Source organism: Salvelinus alpinus, chromosome 12 (assembly GCF_045679555.1).
Source record: "Salvelinus alpinus chromosome 12, SLU_Salpinus.1, whole genome shotgun sequence".
Lineage (NCBI taxonomy): Eukaryota > Metazoa > Chordata > Actinopteri > Salmoniformes > Salmonidae > Salvelinus > Salvelinus alpinus.
The window spans coordinates 3,384,646-3,405,550 of NC_092097.1; the positions used below are offsets into that span (position 1 = coordinate 3,384,646).

A 20,905-nucleotide genomic window follows, 5' to 3' on the forward strand; every position below is an offset into this window, starting at 1 on the left:
GTCTGTTTGAACATACCCTAATATGGGCTCTTAACATTTGGCATTCATAATACTGAAACCATACTTTTGGAAGCTAAGAACCTGGTGCACAAACAGGGATGGTCTGAACAAAATAATGGATTTATCGAGTAGTATTAAATAAACAACACTTGTATATTAAATTGAGCCTCCATTACCCTGGTCCACCATAGTGATGGATGATGGAATTAGGAAATATAGACTGCGTCTGATCACCCAGATGGTATACGATTTATTCATTTCTTTACAATAGGTAACAAATCCACAGACGGTCCATAAAAGCGTCCAGCCTGCCCCATCCTGTCCACTCCGCTTCTGAGAGAGAAACAGAGCACAGATGGGGGAGAGGGGGCAGCGGTGGTGGTTTTAATTGGCTTTGGCGCGGAGCTGAGCCCTCTTGCCTGTGACTGCCTGGAAACCTGCCTTGATGCTGGCGACGGAACAACGGGAGTGGCAGGTCTCGCACTGTAGGAAGTAGAGTCGTGTGTCCTTCTGGAGGATGGTGTCGGGGGAGCGACATGTATGGCACGTCACATACTCCTCTAAAAAGGGGATAGAAAAACTTGGATGAGATTGGGAAGTGTTGGCATCTGGTTTGAATTAACCATATGCTGTGAAGGTCAGGTGATTGATTGGTTGAAATTGCTAACCGGCTTTTTGTACTGCGGTGATAAGTCCGTTTTATGCGATAATATTGCACTGATTTAACTGTTGTGGAAATAGCGCGGTAATTGGTCAAATTTGCAAACCCTCGAACAGTATGTACAGAATTGTATATTTTGCAAAAAATCCTAGAGGAACAGCTCACAACCAAGCAGGTCTAGCAAATTGCAAAGTCGGACCCCTATCATTTTAAACAAAAAATGTTAAGTACAGTAGATTATCGTCAACCTCTCATTTGCACTGATTAACTGAAATCAGAATTAAAATCACGAGTTCAGAGATGCGTACAAAGGTAGGACAATTGTCAACACGAGCACTTACTAATATATCTCCGTAAGACATTCTCTATCTGTTTCTGCTGGAATCTTCCTTTGATGATGAGCTGATTAGTTCCGTCTATAGAGCCACTGTTGCAATAAAAATAGTTTCAGCCATAAATTCATATCCTCCATACACATTCATGTTCAAAAAAAAATCTTTTTTTATTTTTTTTAAACATAGCAGATAAATGCTTTTCTTCACTTGCTGACCAAAATCTTACCTTGTTCCAAGCTCAGCCAACAAGAAGGCCAGGAGATGTTTTGGCTGCCGATGCAACCTGTCAAGAAAAATTACAGTAAGAGGACTAATGACGCAAAATAATGTGACTCAACAAGGGAGACTAAGTCATTAAACCTCAACATCTCTAAAAACACCAACAGCGCATCTCATGGTATTCTCACAGTTTGCAGATGTCGGTGAAGTTGACGAAGGATGACTTCTTGGTGCCCACTCGGACCACCTGGGGAGGCTTCATGACAAACTTCCGCTTCTCCCCAGCCACCATGTCAGGATTCTTCTCCCGCATGATTTGAAAGACACGATTCAGCAGCTACAAGGGAGGGAGATGAAACAGCCTGGATTGTAGAATGAACTGAAAGACATTAGCTTCAATAAGATTAGACCAATAATTTTCAAATGAAGATGTGACTAAACATCTCTTTATTTAAGGTCATGATGACCTGACATCTTGTCGTACATCTTAAGTCTCTGATGAAAATGCCTAGTGTAATATACTCTGGTGTAATATTCCTCTAAAATCTATTTTTTTATTACAATATGCAGAAATCACGCCGCCATTTCCTGGTTGCTAAAATTCTAATAGTTTGCCAAATTTCGATTTATGTCACAAAACAAGTAATGTAACAGTGTAGAGAATAATTGTACCATCTAAACCGCTGTGAAATATATTTTCAATAACCCAGATGTATTTTCAACTGTTTGAAGCTGTTGTACAAAACCGAAAGTTAGACCTGAAAAACTACACTTAAGAACAGTAAGCATAGAATTAGCACACACAGACCAGATCTACAGCTTCTTAGACTTGCTTTCAGTGAGTGACAGATCTATAACTCGCATTTCTATGTTAATTTGGTCAGGTCGCCCAAAAAGTTACATATTACAGCTTTAGGGGAAGTCTCTTGACCCACAGACTCAGATTGTACCTCGTCATATGTGTAGTCTCTCTCTGAGCCCGCCCACGTAGGGCCCAACTGTGTGCTGCTGAACGTGATGTCGTCAGTGTTCTTTCCTTCGTCGTCTTCCTGGGCTTTAAACCACAAGGTATGAGAAAGGCCAAATGTCAGGTTGCATTAATTTAACGTATTATGGCTTGCAACATTTATCCAGCCTGTGAATTCAGTACACTCACCGTCATCTTTGATTTCCACGTCGTCATCCATGTCGAAATTCACAGCCTTGGGCTTCCTTTTCTTTTTTCCTAGTTCTAACATCAAGTCGCCCTCTCCGTTGGTTTCAGAGGGCTCGGTCTCAATTTTCAGCTCCTGTGTATGGACAGTTATAGAATAAAGTCATGGATACATACTAAACGCAGGGGTTAATTTTTTAAATAATAATCCCATGACCGAAACTCAAGTCCATCTCAGATCGATTGTAAGGGGCCAAGTTAACCCCCACATTCATGTAAAGAAAGTCATGACCATCGTACTTTCAGGGATAGAGGATCATTTTGTACATGTATTAAACAGAGTTTGACCAACTCCATTCTCCTTGCTTAGGGGGTCCTTCCAGAAACATTTTTATATAGGACTGAGCTCAGTTCTGGTGACTTTTTAAAGGGACATTTACCCTAAAATGAATGACAAAATTATGCTGAAACAATCTAAAATATAATTTCCACCTCCAGAAATGGGCCCAATAACATACTTTTGAAAATTGTGTTATTATTTTAACATACTGGTCCATGCATTCAGTGTATTCAGAAAATATTCAAACCCCATGACTTGTCCACATTGTTACTGTACAGCCTTATTCTAAAATGGATTAAATACAACCATTTCCTCAATCTACACAGAACGCCCCATAATGACAAAGTGAAAGCAGGTTTTTAGAAATGTTAGCAAATTATATCTTAAATTACATTCAGACCCTTTGCTATGAGACTCAAAATTGAGCTAAGGTGCATCCTTTTTTCATTGATCATCCTTGAGATGTTTCTACAACTTGATTGGAGTCCACCTGTGGTAAATTCAAATGATTGGACATGATTTGGAAAGGCACACACCCGTGTATAAAAAGGTCCCACAGTTGACAGTGCATGTCAGAGAACAAAAAACAAGCCATGAGGTTGAAGGAATTGTCCGTAGACCTCCGAGACAGGATTGTGTTGAGGCACAGATCTGGGGAAGGGTACTAAAAACAAAGTTTGGAACATTGAAAGTCCAGGGACACAGTGGCCTCCATCATTGTTAAATGGAAGAAGTTTGGACTCCTCCTAGAGCTGGCCGCCCGGCCAATCTGAGCAATTGGGGGAGAAGGGCCATGGTCAGGAAGGTGACCAAGAACCCAATGGTTACTGACAGAGCTCTAGAGTTCCTCTGTGGAGATGGGAGAACCTTCCAGAAGGACAACCATTTCTACAGCACTCCCACCAATATGGCCTTTATGGTAGAGTGGCCAGAAGTAAGCCACTCCTCAGTAAAAGGCACATGACATCCCACTTGGGGTTCCCCAAAAGGCACCTAAAGACTCAGACATCTCTGGACAGACATGAAAAAATATAATTGTTCGCGTTATTAGTTTAAGCAGACCGTTTGTCTTGTTGTGACCTAGATGAAGATCAGATCAAATTTCATAACCAATTTATGCAGAAATCCAGGTATTTCTAAAGGGTTCACATACTTTTGCCACAGTACGTACATTTGTTTATTTTGAATACATTCGCCAAAAAAAACATGTTTTTGCTATGTCATTATGGGGTATTATGTGTAGATTGAGGGGATAAAAAAACAATTTTAGAATAAGGCTGTAATGTAGCAAAATGTGGAATGCACTGTATAGCCTATGCATGATGCATATTATCAGATGTGCTATTAGCATTATCACCTGTAGCCCAACTGATGAAGCATAGTGGCTATAAAATGTACATAGACTGAAGCATGGGGTTTGTCCATCTACCCCTTTGGACAACATCCTGATTGTTAGTATGAATAATTATTGTCTTATAAAAAAAATATTTAATTTGGTTGAATCATTTATGTCTCTATTACAAAAATGTCATTGCACCTTTAAGAGCTCTGTTGCTCAGCTGTGCCTAAACCATGCTTGGAACTCTGGTTGTAAAACTGCATTTGTAAAAAAAGATTCCACGCACAATTGAATGAGTACAGACATGAATGTGGTAGCAATGTAAAACAGGGATCGCCCTCTTTTTTATTTTTGCAAAGGCCAAAACTGCTTTCAAACATTTTTTCCCACGATTGCATTAGAATTGTTGTGCATTGACTGCTTGTCAGAATACATATTTCCCTCCTACTGCTCTCAGATCTTCAACATGCATTGAGAAAAAGATTTATCTGGCATAGAACACACAAGCCAACTATGTAAATAGGTAAACTATTCTACCATGGGGTTGTCTGATTTTGTTTTAATAACATTACATGGCAAAAATAATGGAAAGATGCATCCTGAGTGATAGAAGTACTGGCTTTGAATGACTTTGCCAGAAGCTACAGTAGGCTACACACCGCTGTGAGTTGAGTGCTGCTGATGTGCGCATTATAAAAAATCTATTCCCTTCATCTGAACACTGGTGTGTGATCAAAAATCATGCATGTCAGTTCAGTGCACACAGCGTAACCAGCGAAAATAACATTTGAGAATATATTTTGTAGAACCGATTCGGTCTGCATTAGGCTGTCATGTCCAAACCCCCAGAGATATTTTAGTGCGGATCTACACTGATCTCAAAAACGACCTCTCCAGAAACCCTATGACTGAAATCCGTCGCAGGAGAAATTTAACATGTCAAGCCACAACACAGAAAGTCATTCACTGTACAGAGTATACAAAAACTTTAGGAACACCTTCCTAATATTGAGGAGCACCCCCTTTTGCCCTCAGAACAGCCTCACCACGGGATACGGTATTACCAGTTTAGTTCAAAAGGGGGTGCCAAAAACACAAAACCACAAGGGTGTCCATTAGCAAAATGCAAAACAGTGAATTTTAAATGGAGGCTGCAAGCTAAATATTCTAACGAGTGCTAACGCTAAAGAAAATAAACGAATTGCAAAGACAGGCAATCCTGCTCATAAAGTTATGCATATGTATGTAGGAACTACCTAATGTCATTTGTTAAATTTGGACATTTACAAGTGAATGTGAACGAGATATGAACAAAGTTGACGCATGCAGTATTGGCTCTCCAACAGCATATATACCTACACCAAATATATTTTTAGAACTAACCCCATCTGTGTCTGTGTGGAGTCTGGAGTCGCTAGAGCAACAGGCCTGCCTGCTCTGCTCGGAGAAGAGGAGCAGATGGGCCAGAACGAGGGGGGGGGGTGGGAGAAAACGCAAGAAAATTGAGATTTTTTTTATTTAACTAGGCGAGTTAGTTAATTTATGGCTGCAGGGGCAGTATTGAGTAGCTTGGAAGAAAGGTGCCCAGAGTAAACGGCCTGCTCCTCAGTCATAGTTGCTAATATATGCATAGTATTAGTAGTATTGGATAGAAACACTCTGAAGTTTCTAAAACTGTTTGAATTATGTCTGTGAGTATAACAGAACTCATATGGCGGGCAAAAACCCGAGAAAGAATTTCCACTTCCTGTTTGGAATTTGAGGCTGGTCCATTTTCAACCAAGCTCCCATTAAAATCACAACGATATGGATGAGTTTGCACTTCCTACGGCTTCCACTAGATGTCAACAGTCTGTAGAACCTTGTCTGATGCCTCTACTGTGAAGGGGGGCCGAATGAGAGGAGAATTAGTCACGTCTGCCATGAGGTGACCATTCTTTGACCATGCGTGTTCACATGAGTGAGCTCTGTTCCATCGCTCATCTGAAGTCAATGTAATTCTCCGGTTGGAACGTTATTCAAGATTTATGTTAAAAACATTCTAAAGATTGATTCAATACATCGTTTGACATGTTTCTACTGACTGTTACGGAACTTTTGGACATTTCGTCAGGTTTTAGTGAACGTGCTTCCCTGACGTTGGATTTGTATACCAAACATGCTACAAAAATAGCTATTTGGACATAAATGATGGACATTACCGAAAAAAACAAAACATTTCTTGTGGAAGTGGGAGTCCTGGGAGTGCATTCCGATGAAGATCAGCAAAGGTAAGTGAAGATTTATAATGCTTTTTGAGTTTTGTTGACTGCACAATTTGGGCGGGTAACTGTATGGCTTGCTTTTGTGACTGAACGCTGTTTTCAGATTATTGAATATTGTGTTTTGCCGTAAAGCTTTTTGAAATCTGACACAGCGGTTGCATTAAGAACAAGTGTATCTTTAATTCTATGTAAAACATGTATCTTTCATCAAAGTTTATGATGAGTTTCTGTTATTTGACGTGGCTCTCTGCAATTTCTCCGGATATTTTGGAGGCATTTCTGAACATGGCGCCAATGTAAACGGAGGTTTTTGGATATAAATATGAACTTAATCGAACAAGACATATGTATTGTGTAACATGAAGTCCTATGAGTGTCATCTGATGAAGATCAAAGGTTAGTGATTAATTTTATCTCTATTTGTGCTTTTTGTGACTCCTCTCTTTGGCTGGAAAAATGGCAGAATTTTTCTTTGAGTTGGTGGTGACCTAACAATCGTTTGTGGTGATTTCGCTGAAAAGCCTATTTGAAATCAGACACTTTGGTGGGATTAACAACAAGATTACCTTTAAAATGGTATAAGATACATGTATGTTTGAGGAATTTTAATTATGAGAATGTTTGAATTTGGCGCCCTGCACTTTCACTGGCTGTTGTCATATCGACCCCGTTAACGGGATTGTAGCCATAAGAAGTTTTAAGAACAAATTCTTATTTACAATGACGGCCTAGGAACAGTGGGTTAACTGCCTTGTTCAGGGGCAGAACGACCGATTTTTACCTTGTCAGCTCGGGGACTTGATCTAGCAACCTTTCGCTTACTAGCCCAACACTCTAACCACTCGTCGACCTGCCGCCCCAAGATAGCAGTGGTAGCTGTACAGATAACTACTCCAAAGGTCTTTGACTTCTCAAACACAGTAGAGTGCTAACACAATATGATACCCTGTCACCTTATTAATTCAGACACTTAGATAGCAAGTTAAACTAGGGGTTGTGTTAACGCGTAATTCTACGTTTTTCACACAGGAAAAAAGTTAAAATATCTTGCTGCGTTTTGTAAACATAGATAAGCCAAATAGCGTTGAAAAAAAAGATATTTTATGCAAATGTGTTGCAGTGATGTACGTTCTGTGAAGGAAAACTATAGTTGCACCTCCCTGATCACTCTATTGAAGCAAAAACACTTGCTTCAATATAAAAAGTCACCTTTGTCAATACGCAGTCTTATTGACAAACAAACATGTAACTGGCTCAACTGTGCTGGGGAACTAAGTAAGCTCCACAATGTAAAATAACGTGACAGGTGAAATAAGAACGCAATGTGCTTCATCCCCTAATGCATTACACAAGTTGCATGCAGGTATTTACTTAAAAAACATCTACAAATATGTATTGAAAAACTTAAAAGAAATAGTTTAAAACGGTATTGAAAAACCACTCCTGGCTATTTACGCCCAAGCCCAGTGGTGGACCATTCTTGATACACACGGGAAACTGAGTGTGAAAACCCCATCAGCGTTTCAGTTCTTGACGCAAACCGGTGCTCCTTATATTTTGTCTTGACCATTCACCTCTAATGGCACACGCATACATTCCATGTCTCAATTGTCTCAAGGCTTAAAATCTTTCCATACCCGTCTTCCCCTTCTATTACCAGTCTCGTCCCCTTCATCAACACTGATTGAAGTGGATTGACTTAATAACAAGTGACATCAATAAAGGATCATGGCTTTTACCTGGACTCCCCATGTCAGTCTATATCCTAATGTTTTGTACACTCTGTGTATAATTAAAACCGCTACAAATGCAAGGATCCATCTTATCCCCATCTATGAGACATATCCACCAACTACAAGGTTGACAGGAATCCATTTTGTAGATAAGCCAAACATTTCCATAATTGAATAGACACTTATGAAAACATGCTCAAATAAAGTCAACATACACGCTAAGGCCCACTGGCCAGCTATCTGGGCACTGAACCCAAAACGTACCTTTATTCCCTCCTCTACATCATTGTCAAATGTCTTTGGCTTTTTCTTTTTCTTCTTCTTCTGGTTGAAGAAGTTTAAGTCATCCAGGTCGTCAGAGATTTCTGGCAAACATACCAAGATCAAAAAGTCTTACTTACAAAAGGTCTTAGAAGTCAGACACATGCAAATCCACCTTTTTTAGTTTATTTTATGTTAAGGCACCCGAGGGCCCTGCTACTTCCTTACCTTTCCTCCTTCCGTCATCCTCGTCAAAGTCCACCTCTCTGTCCTCTCCTCCATCCACCTCCACCTCCTTTGCTTCTGGCTGTGGAGCATCCTCACTGGCACCGTCCCCTCCTTCTTCATCTAGCATGAAAGGCTTCTTCTTCTTTTTCTTCTTCTTGGACATGTTGGGATCAAATATCATCTGCAAAGCACAAATGGAACGTGTTACGAATGGCTGACCCCTATGACGGTGTCAGCATTCATCTTGAAAATATAGCTAACTTGCTTCGTCCCGCAACGAGCGATTGTTTACTAAACCTAATCTATTTGGTTACGCCAAAAATAATGTTTCCAGTCAACAGAGGCATACCCCAATATCTCTAGGAACAACATTCGTTGGGTTGAATGTAGAGGTCTAACGATTATGATTTTTCAACTGCCATACCGATTATTGGAGGACTAAAAAAAGCCGATACCGATTAAAATCGGCCAATATTTTTTTATATATATATATTTGTAATAATGACAATTTGAACAATACTGAATGAACAATGAACACTTATTTTAACCTAATATAATACATCAATAAAATCTATTTAGTCTCAATGACACATGTTCAATTTGGTTTAAATAATGCAAAAACAGTATTGGAGAAGAAAGTAAAAGTGCAATATGTGCCATGTAAAAAAGCTAACATTTAAGTTCCTTGCTCAGAACATATGAAAGCCGGTGGTTCCTTTTAACATGACTTTTCAATATTCCCAGTTAAGAAGTTTTAGGTTGTAGTTATAAGAATTATGACGTGTCGACTATCTCTCTAGACCATTTGTAATTCATATACCTTTGACCTATGGATGTTCTTATAGGCACTAGTATTGCCAGCCTAATCTCGGGAGTTGATAGGCTTGAAGTCATAAACAGCACTGTGCTCAAGCATTGCTAAGAGCTGCTGGCAAACACAGTAAAGTGCTGTTTGAATTAATGCTCACGAGCCTGCTGCTGCCTACCACCGCTCAGTCAGACTGCTCTATCAAATATCAAATCATAATTATAATAAAAACACAGAAATACGAGCCTTTGGTCATTAATATGGTCAAATCCGGAAACTATCATTTCGAAAACAAAACGTTTATTCTTTCAGTGAAATACAGAACCGTTCCGTATTTTATCGAACGGGCGAATGGGCAGGGCATCACTAACATCTTGAAGCTGGGCCATTTGCTCATGCTCTGCAGTAACATAACTGACTAAGATCATAACATGTGTCAGAAATGCGGCAACTTTTTTTTTTTTACTTAACAAGGCAAGTCAATAAAGAATAAATTCTTATTTACAAATGATGGCAACACAATGAAGACGACACTGGGCCAATTGTGCGGAGCCCTATGGGACTCCCAATCACGGCCGGATGTGATACAGGCTGGATTCGAACCAGGGACTGTAGTGACACCTCTTGGACTGAGATGCAGTGCCTTAGACCACCACTCGGGAGCCCAAATATAAGTCAGGAGGGATTTTTATGTAAAAAAATTATGTTCCTTTAGTTTAGAGTGATGAAAAGTAGCTAACAGCTCTCTCATGTCTACTCACTGCGCAGAGCAGCCCCAGCTAAGCCGTTGTTTAAGATACTCATAGCTGCCATGAGCAGAGGGAGCTGTGTGCAGGGAGCAATGACCAAAAGAAAAGAACAGCTAATGGATTTACTAACGCAGGAAGTTATTCCTGATTTCGGGTAGGGCCGGGCCTTAAATTTGACAGAATCAAATCGGGCCTGATATAGGGCCTTAACGTCGGGGGCATGGGTAGGGCTCTAATGTGGCCTTCGCTATCAAATAAGCGTTTAAAACATTTATCCAGGGTCTCCTATTTTCCGCCTGTAGAAGTTGGAGTTTACATGGTAGTTTACTCTCTCAATGGCAGCCCACAGGCGGGAAAAAAATGGGAGACCCTGGATAAAAACGTGTTTCAAACGCTTATCTGATATCAAAGGACACATTCATTCAACCCAACGAATCGTAACTATTGTTCCTAGAGATAATGGATATGCCTCAGGCTCTGTTGACGGGAAACGTTATTTTGACGAAACCGAATAACGTTAGTTTAGGTTTGGTTGATCAAGGACGCCGGGCTGCGAAGCTTCCGCATAAACATCTGTAAAATGGCTCGTTGCGGGAAAAAGCAAATTAGCTGGGCAACGTAGCTACCAGGGACGAAGCACTAACCTAACAGAACACACAATCAAAAACTATCGTTAGATAGCGAACGTTAAATAGGTACTGCATTGACAACCACCAAACAGTCAGCACAATATCTAAATTGAATCGGACACGTTCGCACAATGACAAATGGTTAGCTACAGTACATATCTAGGGTTTTACTGACAATTTTAAGGAGATGAAGCAGCTATCTAACCAGCAATAACATGGGGTGGCTAACGTTAGACCATAGCTAGCTGCCTCATTCTCACACGTGTGTAGGCCATAATTATGTTTCTCATAAACACGATTTACAATGGTAAAATTTGATTAGTTACCTCGTCGTCTCCCGACATGTTTACAGACTATGTTGTGTCAGATAACGATGAAAATCCGTTGCAGTATATGTTTTAATCACCCAAACCACTGGTCAGTTTCGGGTTTCTTGCATCAGCTACCGAGCAGTAATGTGTGCGCATGCGCAAATGTTATTTATTTCATGCCCAGGTGTAGGGGAAAGGTCTAGTGGGATATGTAGTTTTTTGTGCTCCGGCACCCTATTATAGTCCAGTGTACACAACTCAACATTCAGGTCAACAACATCCGGGAAGGTGGAACATTGATGTTCTTATTTTGGACATGTATTAAAGTCTCACATAGGAACAAAGCACATCATCATGGGACTTCGTGGTCTTGCTTGATTTTGGGCGTCAGGAGACTGAAAGCGATCTGCCATTATGATATAAAGCCAGTTTATTCTGTTGTCAACCATGAAAACAAATACATTTAATTTGAAACTTTCCCACAATGACTATACAAGGTCTTAAAATAACAATATTTTGCTCATAAGTGCCACATTGTTGTCCTTATTTTGGGCCTGTATTCACTTAATAGTCTGACAGAGCATCAAAGCATATCGTCATGGGACCTCGTGCACTTGCTTGATTTTGGGCACCAGGAGACTGAAAGCAATAATTATATCTGGAAACAAAATGTGCAAATCCGAGACTAAGGGGATTTTTATTTAAAAAATGTACATCCCTGTAGGGATGTCATATATTGTCTTTCATGCCCCGTTTTAACATCAAATGCTGTGCCTTATAGAATATCTATAATCCTTTTGTCAAATTATCAAGTGTAAGGCTGAATCTAAAAGAAAACAGTTGTAATATATGTATGCTCATCAAGAAGATTTCTGTGTTTATCATTGCGCTGCTCAATGGCCCTGTTCAGTCATTAATCTTGCTCAAAATAGCTGGGGGACTACACATTCTCAGACACATACTGTAGTTCTAAAGTAAGTCTGTGAAACTTCCTTTTCCACCCGTCCTCAGTTGTTTATTCGACTTTGCAGTAGTCATTGCAGTTTCCTCAACATCTTTCACAAAAGCAGTGTTGCAATTCTCACGTATCTCCATTTCATTTGGTAAGCCACTTTTTGGTAAGCCACTATCTTTATTGAATTCAGTTGAAAATGTTTGATGAATCTTTCAACATTCTTACAGAACATGTATGAAGGCATTGTCAAAATGCTTCAGATAACAATCTGCGTACTGTATATATACTGTATGTATATGAATACATGTGAATATGAATGTATTCAAAACAAAACTGAGTGAGATTTTGACATTTGTTTGTGTATATACACTACCGTTCAAAAGTTAGAGGTCACTTAGAAATGTCCTTGTTTTTGAAAGAAAAGGAAAACATTTTGTCCATTAAAATAACATAAAATTGATCAGAAATACAGTGTAGACATTGTTCATGTTGTAAATGACTATTGTAGCTGGAAACTGCAGATGTTTTATGGAATATCTACATAGGCGTACAGAGGCCCATTATCAGCAACCATCACTCCTGTGTTCCAATGGCACGTTGTGTTAGCTAATCCGAGTTTATAATTTTAAAAGGCTAATTGATCATTAGAAAGCCCTTTTGCAATTATGTTAGCACAGCTGAAAACTGTTGCCCTGATTAAAGAAGCAATAAAACTGGCCTTCTTTAGACTAGTTGTGTATCTGGAGCATCAGAATTTGTGGGTTTGATTACAGGCTCAAAATGGCCAGAAACAAAGAGCTTTCGTCTGAAACTCGTCAGTCTATTCTTGTTCTGAGAAATGAAGGCTATTGCATGCGAGAAATTGCCAAGAAACTGAAGATCTCATACAACGCTGTGTACTACTCCCTTCACTGAACAGCGCAGACTGGCTTTAACCAGAATAGAAGAGGAGTGGGGTGCTGGTGCACAACTGAGCAAGAGGACAAGTACATCAAAGTGTCTAGTTTGAGAAACAGACACCTCACAAGTCCTCAATTGGCAGCTTCATTAAATAGCACCCGCAAAACACCAGTCTCAACGTCAACAGTGAAGAGGCGACTCCGGGATGCTGGCCTTCTCGGCAGAGTTGCAAAGAAAAATACATCTCAGACTGGCCAATGAAAAGAAAAGATTAAGATGGTCAAAATAACACAGACACTGGACAGAGGAACTCTGCCTCGAAGGCATCCCGGAGCCAACTCTTCACTGTTGATGTTGAGACCGGTGTTTCCCTTGGGCGTCGACTCTCTCGTAGCCTTGACCATAAATATCGATGGGCGACTACGGGAAAGCAGTAGGGAGAGGAGGTCTGATCCCGGGCACACACGCCCATCCACGGTTTTCCTCTTGCCTCCGAAGAACCCCGGAAATCTGCGACGCCTGCATTCCTGAGAGAATCCAATGTCACCCAAGTTCCTCAGAAATCATAGAGGACTGTCAACTCGCCTCCTCCAGCGCCCATGCAACTGGGCAGGGCTAGATTATCCCCTGAGGACCGTTTTACGCAGACTGAGCTCTAAAAGCTGTCTGTATTGTGGAACTTCAGGACATTACATATCCCCTGTCCAATAAAAAGCCCAGGCTCATCAGTAGGTATGAGTACGCTGGTGGGCCATACAGGGAGTCTCCCAGTTCGCATTACTTGTGCTTCTCTCCATGCTATCCTGTTGTGGGGTGACCGGTCTAAAACTCTCTAGGTGCTTGTGGACTCTGGGACTGACAACAGCTTTATTGACACTACCCTAGTGTCGGCGCTGGGTATCTCCACACAACTCCTCTCCGTTCCCAGAGCATTGGACGGACACTCTCTTGGTAGGGTCACTCATGTATGATTCATATTAACCTGCGAGTGTCAGGGAATCACAGTGAGTCCATGCGGTTCCTACTCATTGAATCTCCTCATGCACCTGTGGTTTTGGGATTTTCGTAGCTCCAGAGGCACAACCCCCTGATCGACTGGACTGCGAGTTCCATCCTGGGTTAAAGCTCGTTCTGTCACGCGCATTGCATCAGGTGGCGCAGCCCACCCTCTGGACATCCTCCTGCGGGCTTGGTTAAAGCGTCGGATCTCTCCGACGTTCCAGCGGAGTATCAGGACTCCCGGGTGTTTTCAACAAGGCCTACGCCACATCTCTTCCTCCTCATCGACCGTATAACTGCGCCATTAATCTCCTCCCTTCTCCTCCCGTGTATCGACTACCGGGACCTTAATGACATCACGGTAAAAAAACATTACCCACTACCACTCCTCTCCTTGGCTTTTGAGCCTCTCCAGGGGGTGACCGTATTCGGAACGCCTACCATCTGGTTTGGATACGGGAAGTAGACGAATGGAAGACAGCCTTTAACACAGCTAGTGGGCAGTATGAGTATCTGGTTATGCCATTCGGACTGACCAACGCTCCCGCAGTATTCCAGGCTCTGGTCAGTAATGTGCTCCGTGACATGTTGAACCGGTTCATGTTTGTCTACCTCGACGACATCCTTGTCTTTTCCCATTCGGTTCAGGAGTATGTTCTCCATGTCCTCCATGCCTCCTGGAGAACCAGTTGTTTGTATCCTTTCTGGGATATATCATCACTGCCGGGTACATTCAGATGGATCCGGACAAGGTAAGAGCGAAGGTTGAGTGGCACCAACCCACATCCAGACTGCGGCTGCAACGTTTCCTGGGATTTGCTCATTTCTACCGCCACTTCATCCGTGGCTACAGCACGCTGGCTTCCCCCCTCTCTGCACTCCCCTCCGTTCACGTGGTCCCAGCTGCTGACCAGGCGTTTTCGGATCTCAAGCATCGGTTCACTACAGCGCCCATCTTAATCCATCTGGACCCGTCCCTTTAGTTCGTGGTGGAGGTCGATGCCTCGGACGTTGGAGTGGGGGCCGTCCTGTCTCAGCATTCTGCCCAGGACCAAAAGCTGCATCCCTGCGCTTTCCTATCCCATCATCTTAATCCCGTGGAGAAGAACTATTACATTGGTAACTGGGAACTTCTTGCGGTCAAGATGGAGCTGGAGGAATGGAGACACTGTCACGTTCCTGACCTATTTTATGTTATTTTTGTATATGTTTAGAGGGTCAGGGCGTGAGTTGGGGTGGGCATTATATGTTTTGTGTTTCATCGTTTAGGTCACTTGTAATTAGCCTTATATGGTTCTCAATCAGAGACAGGTGTTTGACGTTTTCCTCTGATTGAGAACCATATATAGGTTGGCTGTTTCACACTGTTTGTTTGTGGGTGATTGTCTGTGCACCACACGGGGCTGTTTTCGGTTTGTTCGTTTTATGTAGTCAATTCCTGTTCGTGAGTTCTTTCGTGTCTGTATGTAAGTTCCATGTTCAGGTTTCGTCTACGTCGTTTGTTATTTTGATTATTCCAAGTATAGTTCGTGTCAGTGTTCGTCGCTTGTAAATAAATTCATTATGTCATATCACAACGCTGCGCCTTGGTCGAATCACTACTCCTCCTCTTCGTATGAGGAGGACGAACACCGTTACAGAATCACCCACCAACAAAAGATCAAGCAGCGGTGTAACGGGAGGAAGGGACAGCGCAAGAAGGAGGAATGGACATGGGAGGATATTTTGGACGGCAAGGGTTGCTACACATGGGAGGAGATTCTGGCTGGTAAGGATCGCCTCCCATGGGAACAGCTGGAGGCAGCTCGGAGAGCGGAGGAAACCGGAGAGAGGAACCGGCGTTATGAGGGGACGTGTCTAGCACGGAAGCCCGAAAAGCCCGTGAGTACTACCCAAAAATTTCTTGGGGGGGGGGGCTAAGAGATAGTGGGCCAAGGGCAGGTAGGAGACCTGCGCCCACTTCCCAGGCTAACCGTGGAGAGCGGGAGTACGGGTGGACACCGTGTTACGCAGTAGAGCGCACGGTGTCTCCTGTACGTGTTCATAGCCCGGTGCGGGTTATTCCACCTCCCCGCACTGGTAGGGCTAGATTGGGCATTGAGCCAGGTGCCATGAAGCCGGCTCAACGCATCTGGTCCCCAGTGCGTCTCCTCGGGCCGGCTTACGTGGCACCAGCCTTACGCATGGTGTCCCCGGTTCGCCTGCATAACCCAGTGCGGGCTATTCCACCTCGCCGCACTGGCAGGGCGACGGGGACCATTCAACCAGGTAAGGTTGGGCAGGCTCAGTGCTCAAGAGAGCCAGTACGCCTGCACGGTCCGGTATTTCCGGCGCCACCTCCCCGCCCCAGCCTAGTACCAACAGTGCCTACACCACGCACCAGGCTTCCAGTGCGTTTCCAGAGCCCTGTTCCTCCTCCACGCACTCTCCCTGTAGTGCGTGTATCCAGTTCGGTGCCTCCAGTTCCGGCACCACGCACTAAGCCACCTGTGCGTCTCCAGAGCCCTGTACACACTGTTCCTTCTCCCCGTACTAGTCCTGATGTGCGTGCCCTCAGCCCGGTACCTCCAGTTCCGGTACCACGCACCAGCCAAAGAGTACGTTTTGAGAGTCCAGTGTGCCCTGTCCCTGCTCCCCGCACTAGCATGAAGGTGCGTGTCCTTAGCCCGGTGCCTCCAGTTCCGGCACCACGCACTAGGTCTACAGTGCGCCTTATCCGGCCAGAGCCATCCGTCTCCCCAGCGCCATCTGAGCCATCCGTCTCCCCAGCGCCATCTGAGCCATCCGTCTCCCCAGCGCCATCTGAGCCATCCGTCTCCCCAGCGCCATCTGAGCCATCCGTCTCCCCAGCGCCGTCTGAGCCATCCGTCTGCCCCGAGCCATTAGAGCCGCCCGTCTGTCCCGAGCCGTCAGAGCCGATAGTCAGTCAGGAGCCGCTCTTCGTATGAAGAGGAGGACGAACACCGTTACAGACACTGTCTAAAAGGGGCAGAACATCCATTCCTAGTGTGGACCGGCCATAAGAATCTGGAATATCTCCGTGGTGGTAGAAATTAGCAAATCCCGCACCGCCAAGCACCTCAACTCAAGGCAGGCTTGTTGGGCTCTGTTGTTCACTCGTTTCAATTTCACCATCTCCTACCGCTCTGGGTTATAGAATGTGAAGCCTGACGCCCTCTCTCGCTTACCTAGCTCTGTTGCTGTATCGAGAGCCTGGTCCTTAAGGCGCAACATTCCCAACCGGACACCGGGGGAAGCGGCTAACGGGTTGTTTGTCCCGGATTCTGCCTGGTCCACGGTCCTGGAATGAGCTCATTCCTCTAATATAACCTGCCCTCCCGACTCCTGCCGGACCCTGGCCTTCCTCCGACAATGTTTTTGGTGGTCCACTATGGTTTCTGATGTCTCCACATTCGTCGCCGCATGCACGGAGTGTGCTCAGAATAAGACTCCGAGGTAAGCTCCGGCCGGCCTCTTACAACCACTCCCTGTTCCTCATCACCCCTGGTCCCTTATATCACTGGACTTTGTCACTGGTCTCCCTCCGTCTGATGGCAACACCACCATACTTATGGTGGTGGACCGGTTTTCCAAAGCCGCCCATTTTACCCGCCTTCCCAAGTTATCCTAAGCCAAGGATATGGCCCAACTCATGGTACAGAACGTCTTCTGAATGCATGGACTTCCAGTCGACACTGTCTTTGATCGTGGTCCTCAGTTCTCATCTCGATTCTGGAAGGTGTTCTCCACCCTCATTGGGTCGTTGGCCAGCCTTTCCTCCGGGTTTCATCCTCAATCTAATGGCCAGTCGGAGCAATCCAATCAGGACCTGGAGACGACTCTTCATTGCCTCGTCTCGGCCAACCCCACCATCGGGAGCCAGCAACTCGTTTAGGTGGAGTATGCCCGGAAAACCCTTCCCTGCTCGGCCACTGGTCTCTCGCCCTTCGAGTGCTCTGTGGTTTATTAGCCCCCGCTCTTCCCAGAGCAAGAGGAAGAGGCCAACCTACCCTCGACCCAGATGTTCATCCGCGTATCTGGAAGAGAGCCCGGTCCGCTCTTCTTAAGACCACCTCCAGGTATCATCGACAAGCGGACTGCCACCGGACCCTGGCCTGCCTGAGCCTGCCTGCCGTTCTGCCCATGTTTGACCCTGCCTATGATTACGAACCTTTGCTTGCCCCTTTGTATAATAAATATTCTGCTTACTATCCGCCTCCTGTTTCTGTATCTTGGTCATATCTTGAGTCGTGATAAGGAGAGAGATGGAGTGCTGCTTCAGATAACCTGGCCACAATCACCCGACCTCAACCCAATTGAGATGGTTTGGGATGAGTTGGACCGCAGAGTGTAGGAAAAGCAGCCAACAACTGCTCAGCATATATGGGAACTCCTTCAAGACTGTTGGAAAAGCATTCCTCATGAAACTGGTTGAGAGAATGCCAAGATTGTGCAAAGCTGTCTTCAAGGCAAAGGTTTGTGGCCAGATTATCTACTTTGAAGAATCTAACATCTAAAATACATTTTGATTTGTTTAACACCTTTTTTGGTTACAACATGATTCCATATGTGTTATTTCATAGTTTTGATGTCTTTGCTATTATTCTACAATGTAGAAAATAATAAAAATAAAGAAAAACCTTAAATGAGTAGGTATGTCCAAACTTTTGACTGGTACTGTATATAAAGTGTTATATTGGGATGCAAACTCAAAATTGAATACATTTCAACTCTATATCTGATATGGTACAGTTGTCTTCTTTTTTAAAAAGCCCATAACCACGTGTGTGAGATGTATACTGTTGTTTCAAAGCAGATTTGTTTAAGACTACCAAGAATCACTGTGTGACCGTGATTTAGCCCACTGCAGTAAAAGGTTAAAGCTTCCCAGAGATACTATTAGTACATAGTGAATAAGTACTAAAAGGAAATGCAATAACGTCCATGGTATCAGACATGTTCTCTATGTTATAAAATTGGCTTGCACATTGGAGAAACATAGTTTGATATTTTTCTTATTTATTTAACCTTTATTTAACTAGGCAAGTCAGTTAAAAACAAATTCTTATTTACAATGAAGGCCTACACCGGCCAAACCCTGACGACGCTGGCCCGATTGTGCGCCGCCCTATGGGACTCCCAATCACAGCCGGTTGTGATACAGCCTGGATTCAAACCAGGGTGTCTGTAGTGACGCCTCTAGCACTGAGATGTAGTGCCTTTGACCGCTGTGCCACTCGGGATTCTGCTACATTGACCTTCATCTAGATGCATCCATAAAAATGTTCTATCATAAAAACAGCTCAGAATTGGGCTGCCTGTGTAGACACAGCCAAATGTAGCCATATCTACCATTCCTACTATGTGACGCGCTTCAAGTGACAATACTTCCGTCAACTTGTCTGTAGACCACAGTGAGCTGTCAAGCTGCTCATCTGTTTCTACTTACGGTACACAGACATGAAGTGCATCGGCATACAGACTTTGAATTGTTTGTGCCTTGTCTCAAAGTAGGACATGGATGTCCGTGGGAATGTCCTTGAACCAACCAACTCTCGTTTGCTCCAATGATTGATGCATGCATACCAGTAAACAAGCTTTATTCTTTTGTGTACTGTGTTCTATTTGTCAAGGACAAATACGCAAAAGAAACAAATAAGCAATAGAAGCACATAGGCGTAACATTGAAAGGAACGATCCATTGCGATGAATATAATCTTTCTTGCTTACAGTATCTCTGAAGTAGGTTTGAAATCAATATTTCCAAAACTTTGGACTGCATTTTTCCTCCCTTTATCTACAAAACTACATAATGGCCATCACCTATTTCCTTAAAATGGAAACATATGCAACATGTTGTATGAAAGTTTTATGTCAGTTAATTTAAGGCAGCAGATATTTGCAATCCCTTGAGAGAACACATTTATATTTCAACCTCAACTGCTAGTATGTGTTCGGACAAGTGAACTATCTGGCAAAATGTGGTGGTGTCTTTCAAAAAACACATATATAAAGTTCCATGTGCTTTCTAGAATTTCTTTAAGCTGTGGATCATTATAAAGAAAACTGGAACCAGCTTTGCTGTCACATGGCAATATTTCTATCTTATCTGAGGATCATCATCAAAGCACAGAGGTGGAAGTGTCATGAGGAAATCATTTGACTGTGAGACGACCTTTAGTTTGCTAGACGACTGATTGTCACTGCGGACTGCCATATAGTGAATTATAGTGTGTCAACACCACCATGTCATTAATGACACCATCAATGTTAAGATGTTAACAGTACCATTAGACAACTGAATAATATATGGAGCTTATATTTGATAAATTAAGAAAAGGCTCACTGAAATAATACACACTTTATGCAATATGTGTCTACGTTTCAATGAAATTCTGTAAATGCAAGACTTAAAGGGTAAGTTTGGTATTTTGCAGATAGATGGTTTCTTACCCTGAAAGTAATCAATGAGCCAGGATAAACTTTAATCCATGGTTTGTTAAACGGCCACTAAGATACAAAATTCAGCTTTAGCCAATGTTAACTACAAATCAATGGGACTGATGGTGCAAATGTGCAATGTTCAAACTGTTTGACCAAATCACGTTCCTATACTGTAGGTAATGTCAAAGCCAGTTGTAGACTTGATTTCAGTTGATTTGACATGTTCAAATCTGCACAGTTACCCCCATTGCTTTTTAGCTAGCAGTAGCTAAAGTTAGGTGAAGTTTGTAGTATTTGTTTAAAGAAATCTAAACCATGGTTTACGGTTTCTCCTGGCGAATAGACTACTTTCAGAGTAAGGAACCATCTCATATTTAAGTTATAAATGAAGGAATTTATACTGCAAGAGTTGGGCAATAGTTGGGTTAATGGTAGATAAAGACAGTTCTATGCAGCTCTAACTTTCATTACATGTCTTTATTAACTGATTTGTTGATTGTTTTTTGTTGTTGTTGTTATTTTTAACCCTTATTTTACCAGGTAAGTTGACTGAGAACATGTTCTCATTTACAGCAAC

The 20,905-nt window shown here is 42.9% G+C and overlaps 1 protein-coding gene across 1 annotated transcript; it reads right to left on the bottom strand.

Moving 5' to 3' along the window:
- Positions 1-225: 225 nt before the first annotated feature.
- LOC139535381 (eukaryotic translation initiation factor 2 subunit 2-like) lies at positions 226-11,219 on the bottom strand. Its single transcript, XM_071334737.1, has 9 exons — positions 11,046-11,219; positions 8,534-8,714; positions 8,309-8,409; positions 2,372-2,504; positions 2,166-2,269; positions 1,404-1,552; positions 1,223-1,279; positions 1,003-1,088; positions 226-560 (listed from the first exon to the last, which is right to left on the bottom strand). The coding sequence occupies exons 1-9, from the start codon at positions 11,061-11,063 to the stop codon at positions 385-387; spliced, it is 1,005 nt and encodes a 334-aa protein (XP_071190838.1). The 5' UTR covers positions 11,064-11,219; the 3' UTR covers positions 226-384.
- Positions 11,220-20,905: the final 9,686 nt, after the last annotated feature.